The 21,295-nt window shown below is 41.1% G+C and overlaps 1 protein-coding gene across 1 annotated transcript in view; it reads left to right on the forward strand.

Moving 5' to 3' along the window:
- usp43b (ubiquitin specific peptidase 43b) overlaps positions 1-21,295 on the forward strand; it is a 131,672-nt gene that overhangs the window by 56,688 nt on the left and 53,689 nt on the right. Inside the window, exons 4-6 of the mRNA XM_033645721.2 lie at positions 4,474-4,566; positions 15,655-15,790; positions 16,127-16,271. Coding sequence (XP_033501612.2) covers positions 4,474-4,566; positions 15,655-15,790; positions 16,127-16,271 — 374 coding nt within the window. The remainder of the gene's footprint in view (positions 1-4,473; positions 4,567-15,654; positions 15,791-16,126; positions 16,272-21,295) is intronic.

The following is a 21,295-nucleotide window of genomic DNA, read 5'->3' on the forward strand; positions in this document are numbered from 1 at the left end:
CAGTCTATTTAATTTGAACCTATTGAGACTTTTTTGTTTTTTTAATTGCCTCTCTTAGGAAAGAAAATCAATTAGCTAAAGATACCTGCGCTACTCTGGAAACTCCAAAGCTCTAGCAGTGTGTGTGGCAAAGCAGAGTCTCTTCAGCTTGGCTGCATCCCAGACTGGGGGGGGGGGGTACATACCTCTCAACCTCTGCACGCTTCCTCCATTAGAGCATCACCAGAATATCACCTCTTCCTTTGCTCCTTTTCTCTTTTTAAGTGTTTTAGAGCAGTGCGGGGCACATCTATGTTTTAGTGGAGGCTGAGTGTGATTTGTATGCATGGAGTGCAGTTACCCTCACTGTTTCCTGGCGAGAATAAGACATCCGTAGGGCAGCCATTCTGCTCTGCCAAGAGGGAGAGATCCACTAAGAGCCAGTGTCAGCTGGGCTTGCTTGAATAGAGCTTTATTCACTCCTCCCTTTCCTCCCCCGCCGGGTCTGTCAGGTGCCTTGCTATAAGGAAAACACGTTTGAACAGTTCATCTATGACTTAATTTCCCATGGTAGGATGTCACGTGAAGGCTGTGAAAGTTCAACACACATAAGCTTGGGGAGTGATGAGAATCAGGCATGGTTTATGACATCAGAAAGCAATTTGGCGTTTGAAATGAATCAATTAATTTCCTTGATTTAATGTTAATATCGTCCCTATGTGTTCATCAGGGTGTAGAAAACATGATTTTACTTTATGAGCGATTTAAGTCTCCCACAGTGATCACACTCTGTGTGCTTTATTACTGCCGGGTTATGTTTCACACAAGTCTGTTATCAATTTATGTGCAGCACGGTGCTTTCCATACACTGTCACAAACCTGTCATTGATAAAGTTATTTCACCGCACATAGTTGCAGATTTATTTCCATCATGCCGATAATAAAAGCATGAAATGAAAAAGTAGTTCAGAATAATGACACGAGCACTGTACACTGTAATTACAGCACGAAAATGAAGATATGCCTATAAATCTGTTTATCCAAGTTTGGTTATATAGTATTAAAGGAGCAGTGTGTAAGATTCAGGGGCATTTAGTGGTGAGGATTGCAGATTTCAACCAGCTGAAACTTCTCCTAATTAGAATTTCCTCAGTGTTCATCGTTCAGGAGGTTTTTACCAGGAGCAGAACTATCCACAGAGGTCTCTTCTTCTCCAAAACAAACAGACCAGGTGATTTAAATGGGTAAAAAAACAGAAAAAGCAGTTTCACATCACAAATCAGTGTTTTTGTGATGCTGTTAGGCGTGTCGGAGCAGGCTGTTAGCCTAGCATCTGCTAATGTGTGCTCAACATTTTTCTCTGATAACTTAATATCTAGATGTTTAGAGGGTTTTATTTACCCGGAGCAGAATCATTCGCAGAGGTCACCTCCTCTACAAGACGAACTGATCAGGTGATTTAAACCAGTAAAACACAGAATAAAGCTGTTTTTTAAAAAATCAATGTTTTTTTTGATGGTATTCATTGCAGAGAGGCTTCTTGCCATGGTGGCCAGCTTGAAAATGTGAAAACACAAAAATGTGTATGGTCCTATCTAGAGCCAGAGTTTGGTTTGTCCATTCTGGGCTACTGTAGAAACATGGCGGTGCAGCATCACTGTTTCCATAGACAAGGACCCGCTCCCTACGTAGACTTAAACGGCTCTTTTTAAGGTAACAAAAACACAGTTGTTCTTATTATCAGGTGATTATCATACTATATTATATTTCTGCCAATATATCCCCCTAAATCCTACACACTGGACTCTTAAAGTCCACTGTAGTGTCAGATTTTGATGCTAGCAGAAAAGCTAGTGCCATTTCCTTTATTTCCCTGCTTTTATTAGTTATAACTTTTCAAATTCACTATGGATATGTTTTACCTGAGCAGACATGCTCCCTTTCAGCAGACCATCCTTCACGCTTATAGACCTGTAAAATATGAACAGTCTTTTAATAAGACTGAGAAGTTGCCCTTTTGCGCACAGGAGTGTCTGAGATAGAGGACATTTAATCTTTTTTTATTCCCCCTTTTTTTTGCATTAAATATTTTTTCCTGTTGGTTTGTAAATGACATTTACGAGTTTGCATGCACAGGTTGCCTCCACACACTCTTGTTGTCACTCCTAGATATAAATGTGGAAAACATCCACTGAAGATTGGACAAGCCTAGGAGGACAGACTCATCAGTTACTGACAGGGTTTAGATCAGTGTTTCCTAGTGTTTTTTGTCTGATGTATCCTCCGTCAGGTGGAGTCAAGTACACCACCATCCAAACCACTGGTCATGTACCAAATAGTTCATTTGATATGATTTGAAACTGGAAGTTATGTATTTAACACTTTTAACTATATAAAAATGGAAAGTGTTACAATTTTTCAAACAATTTGACCGTCAGTGTTTTGGACAATTTTCAATTAGTACTACTCGTGGCAGAAGACGTTTCAATCAGTAGTTTTAGCTTACATTAACTGTTTCAATTGTACATCCATTGGCCTATTCTTAGCTACCTGTTAAAATTGCTCAGCAATAACTTCTAGCTAACTGTTTCAACTGCTAATCCATTAGCCAACTCATGTATATATATTCGCTAACTCTTAGCTGAATTGAGCTAACTATTTTCACTGTTAATCCATAACTTTTAGCGAACTACTTTAACTGTTTATCCATCAGCCTATTTTTAGCTATTTCAATTGCTTGTTACTTTTAGCTAACTATTACAACGAAGTAACTGTTTTTATTCATTAGCAACCTCTGAGCTAACTGTTTCCACTGTTTATATTAGCTAAATCTTAGCTAACTGTTTCAGCTGTTTATATATTGGTTACTTCTTAGCTGTTTAACTGTTCATCCATACTCTTAGTTTTTATCCATTAATTAATAAATATAAATAAAAAAAACTATTTAACTGCTTATTATCATTTTTAGGTATCTACGTCACTGTTATCCATTACCTTTAGCTAACAATTTCATCTGTTTATCTATTACTTCCAGCTGAACTATTGCAACTGTTAATTTTTAGATATTTTGAAGTTTACCCATTACTTTTAGCGAATTATTTTAACTGTTTATCCACAGCCTACTTTAGGCTAATTCTTTTAACTGTTTTCCATTACTTTTAGCTAACTACTTAATTAGTTAGTCTACTTTTAGCTACTTTAACTACTCATCCATTAGCCTACTTTTAGCTAACAATTTCAACTGCTTATTACTTTTAGCTATCTGTTAATCCCTTACTTTTAGTTAACTATTTCAACTCTTTTTTTCCTTAGCCTACTCTTAGCTAATTGTTTTGAATATTTAGCCATTGTTTTTATGTGTTTCAAGTGCTTTATTATTTCTTTTAGCTAGTTATTTTAACTGCATTTTCACTAACATTACTTTGACCTATTTCACCAGTTTTTCCACTATTTTTAAGCTAACTATTTAAACTGTTTCCACTCTTTTAGCCAGCGTTAACTTCAACAATTTATCCATCACTTTTGGCTAACTTTACTGTTTAAACCTGTTGCCTTTATTTGGGAATCACTGGTTTAGATAAAGATGACACATAGAGTGCTTTATTTTGATTTCGGTTTTAATGCTATTTGTTTTTATTTGTCTGACTGGTTGATATCGAATCCACCTGTGTAAAGTAGTTTTGGTCTGCACACACTGCTGCTGCTAATTCAAGTAACCAAAGCACCTATTTAAGATTAATTTAATTATTATGTATTTACAGAAAGTCTTATCCAGGAAATCCTGCACAGATTAGCTCTAAATACTGGACAAAAGATTTAATTTAATTGCAGGACAGTTTACAGAATCACTTCCAGCAATCAGTCCATTAACTTTAGCGGGCTCTCTGACTCATTGTTCAGACAATTAGCTAACCTGAATAAGTTCCTCCTGTGAAACTGAGTGGGATTCATTAAAAGAGTCATGAACAAAAGGAACTGAATGGAAAACTGTTGGAACAGGAAAAACCCTGCTGTACACATCTGGACATTTCCTTTTTAGTGATCTGTGCCCTATTAGGATGCAGAGGAGGAGAGGCCATCACTTAGGAAAGCTCCCTACGTTTCTCTACTCGGGATCCCGTAATGGCATCACATAAGTGTTAGTAGCACTGGTGAGAGTGATGCAACAAGATGGAAACCGCTTCTGCTGGTTCCCCTTTATAGCCCCCATCACCCCTGGGGGTTTCTTTTACTACTTAGCCCCCACCCCCTCCTCACTCCAACTCCTTGTCTCTCTCATTCTCACCAGTTACATCACTCATCTTTTCCGTTCTCACAATCAGATCAAGAGTTTCTGTATGGAACACCATGTTCATTTTGACCGTGTTGTGAGCTTGTGTAACAAGATTAAGCCATCCCCTCTCCTGCCAGACTTAATCAGGAGGACTTCGAGATTAGTTTGGAGGTCGTTGGTTTTGTCAAGGCTAATGTAACTGTGTACTTTCTCTCCCTCAGATCTTCACTGACTTGCCCCCACTGTATGAAACAGAGCAACACCTTTGACCCCTTCCTCTGCATCTCACTGCCCATTCCTCTTCGACAGACCAGGTGAGCACTGCTGATTTTAATACAGACTTGGGTCAATAGGAGTTTGGCCTGTGTGTGGTCTCAAAAACAATATTAACATACAGTATATCTATCAGTGTTTTCTGTGATGGTGATAAAGTCATGCAGTTCAACTTAAAGGAATAGTTTCACATTTTATTCCCCTCCTTCCCAGGAGTCAGATGAGAGGATTGATACCACTCTCACATCTGTCTGCTAAACGTACATCATGTAATTTTTTGCCACTAGAGGTCTCTCAGTCAAAACAATGGTCCTTTTTACATAGAGATTGTGCTATTAGGCTGCAGCATCATTCTGCTCCAGTGTGTGATTTTGTCAGCATGCTGGCATGGTCGGCCTCTAGTGTGACATAGAACACACGTGTCATCAGCCATTCTAAACCATAAAAATGCCATAACATAGCAGTCATTTACCATATTTACCTGTTACATGGCGGCAGATCTCGTCCTCTGCTCAGAGAGTAAGGAGCTCCCGGACCTCATTGTTTTCCCAATTTGTGGACATTTTTGGCCATTGTTCTCCTTCTGAGAGTTAGCTGCTAACTACTATCACAGCGGTAGGTCGCACTACTAACACATCGTCGAAACGTCACACCTGTGCCACCCATGTAACTTTTATACAGACGTTGTTTCAGCGCTGTTTCTACCACCGGTGCCGTCTCAAGGGCTAGACAACTCTGTCCCCCCCATATCGCAATTTTATGCGGAACGGCGGGACTGCATGACGACATGACAATTCTGCCTTGAATTGCCTTTTTTCTCTAATAATTTAACATCCAGATGTTCTTGAGTTTTTTACCTGTAGTCGGATTATTCACAGAGGTCTTCACCTCTCTAAAACAAACGGGCCTACTGATATAAAACAGTAAAAACACTGAATAAAGTAGCTGCATGACGCCACTGACAGGCGACCAGATAACACAAACCATGTCCATGACAGATTTAGATTATCTTTTGAGATCATCTAAGTACACAACTCTAACAAAATTTTTAGACGTTTTAATGTATATAAGTTACATATTATATCTTAACATGTCAATGCTACAGCCAGCAGCTAGATAACTTAGCTTAGCACAAAGACTGGAAATGGGAGGGAAACAGCTAGCCTGACTCTGCACCCTGCCAGAAAAATAGTCATCTTCATAACACCCTGTGAAACTAAGATATCTCATTTTTACTTTTTGCCTTTTGTGCAGGTTAAACAATCATATAATGATGATAAGTAGTGAGTTTAAACGGTGCTAGTAGGTGGATTTTGTTACTTTTGGACAGAGCTGTATTCATTTTTCCAACCTAATGCTGAGCTGGCTGCTGATTCACATTTACCGTACAGTATTAAAACAGTATCATCTAATTCTCTGTAAGAAATAAAAGCTATTTCTTTACGCTTGAGGCATTAAAAAAAAAGGGGTACAATAAGAAATCCTACTGGACAACACCCAGCTTTGTTCATGCACTACATACAGTAGGAACACAAGTAATTGTGGAGCCGGCGGGCCGGTATCAGAGAGGAAAAGCTTGTGGAAAACCCTCTTAGCATTGAGGAACAATGTCTTATTCAACTTTACATCACAACACCCACTCAGCCTCCACGTCAGGTCAACGAGGGTCAGGCTGTTCAGGAAATCCTGACATTTACAAGGAGGGAGACCCCATTCACTCTTTTTTCAGCCGGTACCTCAAACACACACACAACAAAGTCCTCGTGAAAACTTTTGGCCTTTTGTTTCAAACACTGGATTCACTTAAATACTCACAACATGCTTACAGAACATGTTTGTGGTCTTTATTGTTTTTTTTTTTCGTGTTTCAGAAACTTAATTCAGACACTGTCTCCTACAACTTGCCTCCTCTCCTCTCCTCTCCTCTCCTCTCCTCTTCCATAGAGGCTTGGCTGTTAAAATTGTGGCGCTCTCACATCCATACTGACACACAGTCCAACAGGCCTAAACAAAACTTAATTCAACATTAACCATTTACCAATTCAACAGTTTAGAACTATTCATCCTGTTTACAATCAGTGTGGAGGCTAGAGCCTTTTCCGGTGTCCATCAGGCAAGACCCGGGTCGACCTAATGCTAAAGGAAAAGTTTGACCTTAAGGGGAAATACACTTAATCGCTGTCAGGGGAGAGTAAATGGGCGTGTCGAATAAACACCATGAAAATGCAAAATGCTCCCTTGTGAATACTTCACATCAAAACTATTTATAACGGTAGTGATGCGAATGTGTGACAGTCATTGTCGTGACATTTGAGATGTGGCGTCTGTTTCACACATTGCTTGATGTCTTCATTCATGGTACAGGAGCCAAAAAAATTTACCTTGCAAATTAATCACACACAAAAACATCCTCAGTGTGTAAAGGCCTTTAGCTGGGATGATTGATGTCACTCTCATATCTGTACGTTTGTTATAAATCTACAGTCTACAGCCTGTTAGCATAGCTTAGCTTAGCACAAAGACTGGAAATGGGAGTGGGCTCCATCTGACAGTAACAATTTTGCTCCCAGCATGTCTTAAGTTCACTAACTGTGAGCTTTATTTGTCCAAGAAGTTACTGCTCCCAGCCAGATATGTAGAATATGAAGTCTATGTCATATTAACATGACATCAAAAGATTTTAAAAAATGTCATTAAACTATTAAAATGTACTGTGGCGAGTTTAGGTGTCTCTATCGCAAGAATAAGGCCTGCACCAGGAAGTGTTCTTTGATTCACCACAGCACAACATTTTTGTTAGACATGCTAATAGTGCTTAAAATCAATTGTAAATGTAACAGGAAGTCAGTGCAGAGCAGCTCAGACCGGCCTGATGTGGTCTCTCCTCGTGATTCTGGTTCTTAGCCGAACTGCAGAGTTTTTAATGAGCTTAAGTCTCTCTGTGGTGTTATTGTCTCATTGTCTCATGGTGTGCCGGGAAACTCCACCCATTTAGCTCCAACACGCCACCGTATGTTAAGTGCACAATGACAGTGTTGTTTATTTGCCTTAAACTAAGTAGGTGAATCTGCTTCATAAATTTAAGTCAGATTAACTCAAAACTTTAAAAATTGTTGACTTAACATAAAAATATCATGTCAAGCTCACAAGGGATGAGTTTTTGTGTCAAGTCGTCATAAAGTTTTAATGTCATTTTGTAAAACTGGGGCATTTGTGTTAGACTTAAGGTGCAGACACACCAAACCAACATCAAAGAACTAGTGGCGACAAAAGCCAACTGTTGCGTCGTCTACGTAGCCTCACGTCGCCCTGTGTCAGTTGCATTTGAACACACTACACGGACTACATCCGACGGCCAAGTGGCACGTATGTTCTGCGCCTGCGTGAGAGAGAGCGGAGTGAGAGAGTGGTACATCCTGTCAGCTGAGGGGTTTCCTATCTGTGCAGCCGAGCACCGCAGCACCTCCACGGACTATTACATCCAGACGGTCCCGGTGTTTCCTCCTCAGGCTCCACTTCACTCAGCTGCCCGATAAACCCGCTGCTTCTTCACACTTTAACCTGAATAACAAACCAGGGCTCGGTGCTCCGGTTGGATCCAAACGGAGAGCCGGGGCTAGCTCAGAGACTAGCGGAGGCTAACTGGCTGTGCTTCCCTCCGGTCATGCTGTGGCTAACGCTCCGCTAACCGTTCCCAGCTAGCTCCGGTTTGTTATTCAGGTTAAAGTGTGAAGAAGCAGCGGGTCTGTGGGGCAGCTGAGTGAAGTGGAGCCTGAGGAGGAAGCACCGGTTAGCCCCGGTTTCACTACAGGCAGATTCACTCGCTACAGGGGCGAGGAAATAAAACCTGAACAGCCAATCAGAGTGATCTCTCTCACCGACAAGCTCCGCCAGCGATTCAACATGCTCAATCTGCCGAAAAGCCGCCGAGGCGCCGACGGTGCAGGACACACCGCAAAAACTAGGGCGACAGACGCTCACCGACGGCCCGACTTTGGTCGACAGCCAACCGTCGGCTTGGTGTGTCAGGGCCTTTACATAAATATTTTGTGTCATGGATGGATTGGGCTTTACAGTGTAGATGGGTTGGGTATATGGTCAATCACATTCACTAACTGGCAGGGAGGCAAAGGGAGAGCCCGATGGTTTATTTATTTTTATTAACTTTACTAAGGGGCGGGACTCAGGCTCGTATTCATATACTCCAGCTATACATTGAACTATGTGAGTGTTGCATTGATCTACTTCTTGGCAAGACAGCAAATATCTTCTATAACCTCGGTTTATACATAAGCATTTCTCAGAAGTTTTTAGGCTATAACGTACCTTTAACTCAGCTATATGATAAGTTCAACTCTTTTATGTGGCTGACACCATCACCATCTTAAGGCTTGCCAGGGTTTCTTCTTCCTAGTTATTTCTTTCCTTTTAGTTTTTAGTCTTTGAAATAGTTCACACAAGTTCATCCAGCATCCCTTCTAATTTGGGAAATTGTTTTTAAGAGCTTCATTCTGACGGCGTGCCAAGTTGAAAGCATTTAGTTACCATCCTTTCTTTTTACTGTGAGGCAGACAGGGTGAGAGGAAACACATCTGAGGGGATAAACAGAGGAGAAAACAGATGGATTGTCTTTAAATATTTTTTTAATGTATTTCTTCTCTGTGTGAAGAGTTCAGCTCCTCCCAGCCAGATCATGTCTGTGAGCCTGTTTGTTAGCAAACCAACATTTTCTGTGCCTGGCTGTCCAAACGCTGGGCTCTGTCCCTGGACAATCATGTGCTCTTTGCATGTTGGATGATTTTATTTAGATTTTATGTAAAGCTTGCTGTGTGAACATGACACAAAGCTTATGTATGTATCCTTGTGGCTGCATCCATTGATCAAATTCATTAACTGAGCAACATGTTGGGGCTCTAAATATCTACAGGCAGTGTTACATCCTAACTGAATATTGTGTCAGAAGATGGAAGCAAAACACGAGGGTGGTTTTTCAAGCTAATGGTAATCATCGTTGCAAATTAATGATAAAATTAAAGCTTTAAGCAAACAATAAAACCCAGTACCCTACAGAGTGGTGTGGCAGCTACAGCATTTTGTTTTGTCCACGCTGGTATGAAAAATGTAATTAGCATAAATTGGGGATACCTCCTTGAGCCAAGGCTTGATTAGTAAAGCCAATTACTGTACTCTTCTTACTGTGCTCTTTTGAAGTTTCCACCCAAATCAGTGAAACAGAAGTAAACACGTCGCTTCAGTAGTTTTTTTATTCCTCAGATGTACAGATTTAACAATCCTGGTGTCTGACAGAACCAGTGGAATTATGTAGATGTTGTTGAATCTTTAAACTGGCTTCCAGTGAATTACAGAGCAGTCTTCAAAGACATGCTGCTAGTTTATAAATCACTTTATGGTTTGGGGCCAAAATACATTTCAGATATGCTTGAAGGATATAAACCAAGTTGGTCTCTTAAATCAGAGGTTCCAAACTCTGGGGCTGCAGACCAGTACCAGGTCTCTGAACATTCGCTACTGGACCAACAGACTCCAAAATCAACATCCATCAAGCACCACATCAGCAACATTTGTATGTGGGGCCTGTATGGGATTGTCAACTGGTTCCACTTGGGCCCTGTGCCGTATTTGCCCACATGGGTGGGTCTACCAAAGTGGGCCCCAGATAAGATACCCATTTTGGGCCCATACCTGCTTCGTACCCAGGTAGCCCTAGCTTAATCTATGTAGGGCCAACTTGATTAAACCCAACTATGTGGGCAACCGGTACCAATCCCATATAGACAATTTTTGTGTTCGTAAACAGTGATGACATTTTATGTGGGCGGAGCCAAACTGGTGGCAGAAAGGGACAGTAGTGGTGTTGTTGTGAGCGCTAAATAAAACGTAAAAAGCACTATAACATTTATATTTCTTAACCGATTGCAATGACTCGTTTTTATACCCATGAGTTTATGATCTATGTATAGTGGGGGAAAAATTTTTTTGTCTCCTGTTAATTAGAATCTGGTTATTTAAGCTATAATCACTGCTGCTCAGTGCTAAGTAGAGGAGTGTGTGTTCGGTTTATCTGAATTTCTTAATAATTTACGTGGTGAAAGATAAATCATCATAAGAATTGTAAAAACTCACATTTGTCAAGCATTGATTTTGCATATTGTCCTTGATTAATAGTTGTGGAGACGTCCCCATGTAATATCATTAAATGTGGAAGTACAACTTATCAACATGCTAGCATGCTAGCTAGCTAACACTGTCTGCTTATAAACACTTTGATCATAACAAAGTATATTAATTTTCACCACTGCTCAATTTAGAAAAGCCACTGCAAGAAATCCTAGAATGTGTGTTTAGATCCCATCATCTGCATCCAGGCAGAGAAAATGTAAGGCATCTTAACATTAGCGATGTAGCTAACATAGTTAGCATGCTATCTATGGCTGATCGCTGACAGCTAGAAGCAAACGACGAGCCATTGTCAGTTTATTAATCTAAACAAAGAACATGTTTGCTTGTGGTGTCTTTTTCAAAATGAACAGTGGTGAGAGTTTCTATATTCTGTTATGATCCAAGAGTTAATAAGCAGACAGCGTTAGCTAGCTAGCTAAAAAGTTGTCTGTTACTTCCACGTTATTATTATTATATGGGGACGTCTCCACAAATATTAACCAAGGACAATAAGACAAATCCACGTTTTACAAATGTGAGTTTTTACAGAACTTATCTTTCACCACTCAGTAATTCTGTAAACCAAACACACCGTCCTCTATGGAGTATCCAGCAGCGATTGTAGCCTAAATATCGACATTATAATTCAAACTTTATTTTCTACTACGGCATCCTCTGCGACGGTTTTCTATAAAAATGAAGGTTATCTTATTCTGTATTCCTGTTTAAACATCCAACAGCACAAGAAGACATTTTTATTCTGGGTATGTCGACTGTTTCTCTACAGTGTCCACTGTTTTTCTGCCACCAGTATGCGCACGCAACTGCTGTCACGTAACTGTGACGTCCACTCAACATGTAGGGCTGTAGGGCCCATTTTAACCCATTTATTTATTTATTTATTTAGACGTTTAGTGATCAGGGACAAATGCGTTAACCATTATTTCATGTAAAATACAAAAGAGATGTCATGCATACAAGTTTCTAGCTGAAGCTAATTGGCTTTTGCTATTAAAACAGAGTTCGTGAGCAACTTTAAAAACAGTACAAAAACATTAATATACAAAACATATAGACAAAGACAAAATCAGAACATTTACTACCCAAATGGGCCGCACATACATATGGGCGGGTATGTGCATAGACGTTCCAATTGGCGAGTAAATCTCAGAAGATTTGCGCCAAAATAGTCATGTCATAAAAAACTATGCTGAATTTTGGTGAGTTTTGGTGTCATTAAGGGTGCACGGCTCTGCTGCTCCTCGGCTGTCAGTGTCAAAGTTTGACATGGAAAGACACACACGCTACAGATGTGTTTTTATGCGCATCTAAATGGTGCTCCAAGTTTTACGGCACTGTTTACCACACGCGACATGAGCTGATGTGAAGCTGAGGGTTATGAGTTGCGCCCATACTTATGAAGGCCATTAAATGATAACATGCAGGCTCCGTAGTCTGGACCAAGACGACAAACTCTATTGCCTCCCATATTTTCAACGGCAGCACATTACAGCCTCACTCCATTCATTCTGACCTTTCACAATAAAAGCCCTACACATAATACACTGCATCACTGTTCACCAGAGGGAACTTATTCACATGCTGAGGCTGTGATGATGAGTTGTTCAATATTATTTTGCTTTGGATTTTGCTCTGGCCTCTTCTTTAAGCTTGTGTTTAATGAATGATGAATGAGTGACTTAATTTCGAACCAAAAATAAAAAATATACATAACAAAAAACAACCAAGACAAAGATAACAGTACCCGAAAATAAGTAGTAGAAGTAAAACTTAAATGTTCCTACCCCTTTCTTACATTTCTTCTTATAACTCATATATCAATTCAACAAATTCCCAGTTTATTTACAACTAATATACAACTATCCCCAGTCTATTTACCACCCAAATAAATTACTAATGAACTGTACCGAAGTGGATGTATATGCAACAAAAACAAAACAGCAGTTTTTACTTTTGGCTGGTAAAAATATGCCTCTCTGGTAAATTTTTCATCTGCCAGTCTCCTTGACCAGTAAATCAAAAAGTTAGTTTTGCACACAGTGGACCAATTAAAGCTACTCCAACAATTAAATAACTTTATAGGCCATTTTTTGCAGTAATTACCTTGAACTCAATGCAGCATTTTCTCATCACTCCCTGTCATTGCCCCCAGCACAATTTACTGACACATAAAATCTGTGTGAAGCCTCTACCTGAGAGTTACTGACATTGAAATACAGAGGAAATAAAGTTAAAGGGGAGCAACATCGAAATTGAGAATTCCTGTGTTTTATTTCAGTGGCCAAGGAAAGTTTGCCTAACTTTAGTTTCCACAACAGTCACTCTCAATGACTGCTGTTTCCTGGTCTGCTGGTCAGCCGATCCAGTGAAATAGTTAATAGAAAAATGGTCCACAGGACAAAAAAGGTTGGGAACCCCTGTCTTAAATTTTAAGTAAAAGTTTTTGCTTGAGTTTAAGGTATGAGCAGCTAAAACAGAACCAATTTGGAGGTTTAACTGCTGACATGTGACAAACCTTCGTCAACTTTGATTGTGTTTTTATTCCTAATGTCTACCATACGCTAGAAGACTTTGGAGAGACTTTTAGAAGACTAAAGTCTGACACTCTCTTACATATACCAGGAATGCAAGTTTTTAGACACACACTAATGCCTGTTCACACTACATGATATCACCCCGATTATAGCCCAATGCAGCATCGTACGGTGTCGACATTGATCGTGATCGACAATGAGCGTTTCATCTTGTGTAATACGTCATATAGACGACAACCAACGCCACGTCTGGGACGCCTCATGATGTTCCAACAGAAAGTCTAGCATGTTTGATTTTCTTTTTGTCACTCCCGTCACAGCCGTCACTTTGACCAATAGGAACACAGAGTGATCTGCTGCCGTGGAAATGGTACGACAACAACACCCCAGCTTTTTAAATATTTCCCGTAGGGACGTTACCACACAGAGTAAAAAGGAAACAGCAGAGGAACTTTATTAACCCGCTGAGTACTGCCATTAGCATCAAGCTAGCAAAGAATGTTCTTTCTTCATAATGGAGGATATAAAAAAATAAAATTTAAAAATAGTGTCTGGCTTTTACTTACCACAACTGTAGAGGCTACCAGCTTCATTTGAAACAGATCTTTTTATTATTCCCGCAGCATTTTTGTATTTTTAATCTGCTCCTGTTTGCCTTGATAAAGTTAATGCATCGTTGCGTCATTTCAAGACACAGTGACTGAAATAATAGTAATAATGCTAAAAAATATGACATAATGGCCTTATACGTCAACAGCATTGTAGCGCCCCTTAACTATGAGGCTATGAGACATTGCTGGCTTTTTATTTTAACTTTAAGACACACTGTTGTGGGCCATCGCCAACACCAAAACAACAAACCTGTCTGCTTTACAAGGTGTCCTCTGCATAAGCGGCTACTTCATAAACTCCTGCTCCTCAGCAAGTACACCAACCCTCCCTCCTCAAGCCTCTGTCAATGGTGGGTGTCTCACACAGACACTGTCATAGGTGCTGGTGTTGACTGACAGGCTTCACAGCATCTTAAAACACACAACTTCACTGGGAGTGACACGTTCACTGACATTACAGAAAACTCACTAACTGCCGTAACAGACCTTTTTATTTTATTTTATTTATTTATTTTAAAGATATTTTTCTGGGCATTTTTAAGCCTTTATTTGATAGGACAGATGAGTGTGAAGGGAGAGAGAGAGGGGGAGTGACATGCAGCAAAGGGCCACAGGCTGGAGTCGAACCCGGGCCGCTGCGGCAACAGCCTTGTACATGGGGCGCCTGCTCTATCCACTAAGACACCGACGCCCCACAGACCTTTTTATTGTAGGTGAACATATATGGAGCTACATTAGGGTCAAATTTTCTAGGGTCTATTGGTTGTTGGCAGTGTACATGTCATAGAACTTCAATATTCTCAGACTAAAACCCTAGGATAATATTAAACATATTTGATTTTGTTGGAATGTAGAGATGAGAAAAAGACTTAAGACAGTTTGGACTGAGTTTTATGACGACGACCTAATGCCAAACAATCGAGATCATGGAAGCGCAAAACAACTGAGGTAAAACTTATGAGTTCACTCTCAACATCAGAAATCTGTCTGCAAAAGGGAAATTGTTTGTAAAAGGCATTTGGTGTAAGGTCAGTATAAGACCACACACAATGTGGACGTACTAAACAACCTCTTCAGCTGCAGAGTCGAGGTTATCCTGTGTTTGTGCAACAGACTGTGAGCAGTCATCTGTCCTGCTGCTGGATGTCCTCTGTATTCACCTGTGATAAAAACCTGTTTGCTCTGGTACAGTGATCAAGAGCTCACCAAATAACTTTGGTCGACACTTTGTACATTCATGGACATTTTTTAGAAGTTCCTGTTTTAGCTTTTATTTTGCCTTTATTTTAATCTTTCAGAATAAGTGCAAATCTGATTCTTCATTTTTCTGTGTCATCTCTTCTTTTTCTTTTCTTTCAGTAAGAAAAATATGAATTTCTCCATGTAATATTTCTCAGCCAAGTCTTTCTGTGCCACTAGCTCCAGTCTCCAGGCCGTAAACTCTCCAGGTACCTGATAGGGTTCCTCTGTATCTCCTCAGTGTGCTGTTATTCAGAGAAGCCATTATGTCCCAGCACCCTGCTCATGTCAGTGCTGCCTCTGGAGAGGTCAGAGCCAAGCGCTCTGTTTTTAAAAATGCAATAGAGATTCCATTATTTGGCACACATAAAAATAAGTCCTAATGATCTATTATTAATGCTAAAATGTATTGATTTATTCATGAAAGTCTTCTTTTGTTCCTCCCTGGCCGTAGAGAAGGCTGCAGCAGAAATGGCACAGAAATCAAAATAGAGGCTGTTCTATTTTCCGCCGTCCCTGATTGTGTGTCTTCGTGTGCGGGCAGGTCGCTGTGTGTGATTCTGGTGTTCAGCACCAAAGGACAGAGGTACCTGCGGGTCGGGCTGGCTGTCCCTCTGTTCGGCTCCGTGGCCTGCCTGAGGAGGATGGTGGCTGACGAGGGGAAAATCTCCCCAGACCAGGTAACGTATAGCAGGAATAAATACCCAGATTACTCTAACTACTGTGACCGGGCGGCCCAGCTTCACCTCAGCAGAGCGTCATTATAGTGATTTGTTTATTGTATTGTTACCTTTTCTCGCACGCCATTGGCTGAAATGAGCTCTTACTCACTTGGCTAAAATACAGCTGAGATTAGGGGGAATAATAGTGCAAAGGAAGGCGTCCATCAAGTGGGTTCAGAGTTCGCTCTCACAGCATTATGAGATTTATGAGATTTGGCACTGTAACAAGGAAACTAAAGTGTGTGTGTGTGTGTGTGTGTGTGTGTGTGTGTGTGTTTGTTTGTTCGTCTCCAGGTGATCCTGACGGAGGTTTACTCCACAGGGTTCCAGCGCTCCTTCTTTGATGAGGACGATCTGACCAGCATAGCTGAGAATGATGTCGTCTACGCCTTCCAGGCTCCGCCCCTGTACATCAGAGGAGGCTCTGCACGCATCTCAGGTATTAAGATAAGATAAGATAAGGAAATTGCAGTGCAGCAGTTGCAATACAGTGTTGGCAGAGTGACGATACAAAGACTCAAATAAAATCACAGTAGGTGCAAATTATAAAATTAGATAACAGTAAGGTGCAGTCCAATATATCATGCCAGAGTTAACATGTTATCATTATGGATGATACAAACACTCGGCAAAATATTATTAAAGGGATAGTGCACCCAAAAATGAAAAGTCAGCCATTATCTACTCACCCATATGCCGACGGAGGCCCTGGTGAAGTTTTAGAGTCCTCACATCCCTTGCGGAGATCGACGGGGGGGAACGGGCAGCACACCTAATGGCTGATGGCGCCCCAGACTAACGTCCAAGAACACAAAATTGAATCCACAAAGTATCTCCATACTGCTCATCCGTAGTGATCCAAGTGTGCTGCAGCCGCGACATAAAAAGTCTCGTCAGTACTGATGTCCAGATTCTCAAGTGCAGGCATCGCCAATTCCCAGTCTGAGCAGCAAAGACTTTCCTCATCCGTTGGCATTGCTTTGCATTTGAAACAACTACACCACCAGGTTTCCAGTGCTCGACTCCGGTATTCTGCAACTGGCTGAGGCTCATGAGCTGTGGCGGCTGCTTCGTCCAGTAGCCTGAGTTCCGTGCGTATACTCGGGCTCAAACAAATATGGCTCAACAAAGAAATGCTGTTCCTCCTCAGTTTCAAAGTCTTCAGACATGTTGGGCTGTCCTTTGCTAAAAGACCGTAGTGCAAATTATCTTTTAGCGACTGTGGTTACTGTTGTCTCCCTGCGGTGCATGTGTCACGTGATGTAAACACGGGTGAGCAAAGCTCATGCTTTCGCTGGTCTCGCGCAAGCGCGCACACGTGAACGCGAAGCACAGAGAAGCAGTCAGAGCTACAGGCTACAGTGAGGCATATGACGTTTTTCGAAACAACTTTTTATGTCGCGGCTGCAGCACACTGGGATCACTACGGATGAGCAGTATGGAGATACTTTGTGGATTCAATTTTGTGTTCTTGGATGTTAGTCTGGGGCGACGTCTACCATTAGGTGAGCTAGCCGCTCCACCCGCCGATCTCTGCAAGGGATGTGAGGACTCCAAAACTTCAGCAGGGCCTCCATGGCCATATGGGTGAGTAGATAATGGCTGAATTTTCATTTTTGGGTGCACTATCCCTTTAAACTGTATGAAATAATGGAAGCGGCAACTGTGACGTCACCAGGACTGTACCTGACTCAGAATAGTGTCAGTCAGATCAGATTTGGCTGTTCAATTCAAATATTCGATCATTTGTGCCTTTTTTTTTTCTATAAAGAGTTTTAGAGTTTGAACGCGGTTCAGCAAGGCGTTCAGTGACAGCGATATTCAAATGTAAACAAGGTAACTGCGCTAATGATGGATTGGATATGTGCAACAACTTTTTCTGCAGACAGGATTTTGTGATAACCACATATTATTACTGCAGTATTCAACTAGGCCTTTTTGATAGAGTATCAGTATGTTGTGCGCACCTATTTCCTAATTAAGAGGCAAATTGTAGCTAAAAAAATTTAATTTAATTTAATTTAAAAAACCTTTACAGGGAACCTTTATCGCCATTTGCATGTGGGATTTGCAAGTGTGTAACACATCATGGACGACATGACAGCTCCCCGAAAGTGAAGCTGAAACATCTCGATGGCCTCCTGGTGGCTGGCTGCAGTATATGTCTTAAAGCCCGCCCCCTTCATGTTAGTGGATAAGACACGGGCAGATGGCTTTTGTCATTTAAAGTAGTTTTTATCACTTTGCTGTTTGTTCAAGTGTTTGTTTTTCTGACAGATTTGGTTTTACTTAGTTATTTAGTGCTACAAAACAGGGATTTTACAACATGATTGACAGCTGTGTGGGCCAATCAGCGGGCTCGCATTCAGTGGCGCTGCTCGCAATTGGTCAGATAGGTGTATGGGCTCTGGCTCCAAATGACATCAACAGAGAAAGATGGCAGCGGCCGTATCCAGAATATTTTAGCTTCGCTTCTGTACAGTGAGTGTGACTAGAGACGCTTTGTCCATCTTTATAGACATGACAGCCTTCAGCACAATGCATGATGGGATATATAGTGTGTTTAGTGACCATCATTATACACTACTGTTAATGATGCATTTTGGGGGACTTTGAGTGCACTATATAAGGTATAATAATATCCACTATACATTCAGACATCACTACAATATGGGGAACTCAATATATAGTGGACTATGTAAGGCAGAGGGCGGAGACTAAGACAGTTTTTGCACACAAACATGTTTATTTCTGCTGTTGTTGGGCATTTAAACACAGAGGTCTGTGACTCACTCTTGAAACCAGCCTCAAGTGGCCATTAGAGGAACTGCAGTTTTTGGCACTTATTCATTGGCTTCATTTCTGACAGTTTGAGAGCAGAGGTTGCTGCCTGAGTATAAACAGCATAGTTACAATCTAACAGCCATTGTATTTGAGTGTAACTAGTTTTTCACCCACCATAAAATGGATGTACGCTCAGAGCAGTAAACAAACAAACCCATTTTATTAATTGACTTTGCTTAATGAAACCCTGTGGGAATCCTGCAGGGGGCCCTTAGAGAGCACATTAAGCAGAATATAACTTCACATAGAGCTCTGTGAATTACACCCCCTCTGTGCACATCAGATTTATGTCTTCATTTCATCTGTTTTTCAGCTGGTGATGTAAAACGTGTGTTCTGAAGTACCTCGGTGCGTACTATCCCCTTGTTTCATGCTTTGTGGTGTAAACAAACCGGTTCTGCTCTGTTGTCCTCTCTCGCAGGGCTGTACGTGCAGTCCCAGCACTGTGTCAGTGCTGCTGTTGCACATGAGAAATATGACTTTTAGTGCTTTAATTATATTGCTTAGTGACCGCACAGCACACTGCTGCCTAAGAGGAGGCCCCCCTGACAGTCTGGCTGGTCTGTATGCTGGCACAGTGTAACTCCCCTGGGTTCTCACTGGCTCAGCCTGCAGGGGTTGATATGGAGACTCTACTGTGTCTCACCACTCAACACTTTTCTGTGCACTGCAGATTGTCCTGTCTTTCACACTGACATGTTTTCCCTGGGAGAATACATGTAAGATAGTCTCATTTAAAGAAACATCAGCATATTTCGGAAGTATGTGTGTTTGCTCTCAAATATAGACTGTGTTCAGGCAGAGGTTTGATCTTTTCAAATCTGATTTGGGCCACTTTTATGTGTGGTTTTATACCCAACACAGGCCTGATTATTTGCAATGCAATCTCAGTCTGGACAGTTATATTTAAATTCATGCAAATTTTACGTCACTCTTGACATCTTGTTCTCAACCTGGGGGGCCCAGCCTTCACAGGGGGTTGGCAAGGCCCTTTTGATTGGCCTTCAGTGCCGCAGTGGATCAGATTAATCAGTGTCAATTCTTTTAACGCGTTATTTTTTCTGTGATTAATTAATCAAAATGAATGTGTTATTTTGACAGCCTTAATTAATATATATTACCATTTCATTCCGCCATGATTTAAATTTCTTTATCATCTCCTATGGTCATGTCTCGCATGTGTTACACTACACTGCCTCCAACATCTCCAGTGGTACAACTTTGTTTCATCTGAAAACGTGCACAAGTATGGACAAACTGAATACAGAGTACAGACTGAAGGCTCCATCCATCTCCATCTCTGTCTCCATATCTAACGTTGAGCCTAAATGAGCCCTTACAGTCAATATTAAATCAGAACAGGATGTCACTCATGAGCACAGTCAAAGTCGTCGAAATCCCGCACTTGTGCAGTGTCTTGCAGCGCCAGAGACCAAGGTGAAAAAGCGTCCTTGAACGTTTGCATGAAATGCGGCCAGTTGCTGTTATAGTTTAATGGCGCCTGGCAGCGTCAGGGGGAAACACAGTGAAACAAGGACGAAAGTTAAGGCGGAGAAAGTCCAAGTGGGACAGCTGGGAGGGGTGGTGGATGGGTCCAACAAACACAGACTTTCACCCGAGAGAGCAGTGTTCTCTTCCCGTAAGATTTTAAAGCCAAACCCTGTTCTTTTTCCTAAATCCAACCACGTGTGTTTTTTGTTGAATGAAAAAAAACTTCAATTTGTGTTGTTGTACTGACGTAGTGCGTTTATTTTGAAAGAGACTGTATGTTAATGGTAAATTTCCTGTGAAAACAGAAGTGTATTTTGAAAGAGGACAATGCATGTAACAGGCTGAAGTTGACACGGCGTACCAGAACATCAACAACCAATGCACCTAGGGTACCTTGGACAGCGTATCTGGACGTGGAAAGTCCATGACCAAACGTCAATATGTGACGAGGTCGGAGTGAGAGTGCGTTGTCAGAAAACGTGCACAAATATGGACGATGCAGTCTACGGCCTCCAGGGGCTCCGTCCGTCCTCACAGTCAATATGTTACCAGGCTTTTGTTTCTACAAATCAGATCACAACGTCATGAACTGTAACAGCAGCTGCTGATTAAACTTTTCTTTTTAATCACTGCACCATTTAATATGATTTAATACCTCTCCTCCAACCTCCATGATTTTTCTCCTGATTTGATTTTTCACGAAGCAAAAACTTGAGCAAACCCAAAGTGAAGGGACACCAACAAGGCAGCAAAGAACATTTTACTTTCCTGACTGATAAATATCCCACCAGCCTCTTGAATTATATACATATTTAATAAAAAAATCCATCCATCCGTCCATTTTCTGTAACTGCTTATCCTCTTCAGAGTCGCGGGGTGCTGGAGCTGATCCCAGCTGACACTGGGCGAGAGGCGGGTTACACCCTGCACAGGTCGTAAATGACAAATTAAGTTACTTAATTTTACAGCCCATAAGTATTTTCTGCCTCGCTGTATGTGATTAATCAAAGCCATAAAATCAAAACAGCATATAAGCAAATGCCTTTAAAATATCGTATTAATGTATAAATATTAAAACCTTAATTACATTTTTTCCATCGGGTCACAGCAGTGATCTGTAATGCTTTT

Source organism: Epinephelus lanceolatus, chromosome 18 (assembly GCF_041903045.1).
Source record: "Epinephelus lanceolatus isolate andai-2023 chromosome 18, ASM4190304v1, whole genome shotgun sequence".
NCBI lineage: Eukaryota > Metazoa > Chordata > Actinopteri > Perciformes > Serranidae > Epinephelus > Epinephelus lanceolatus.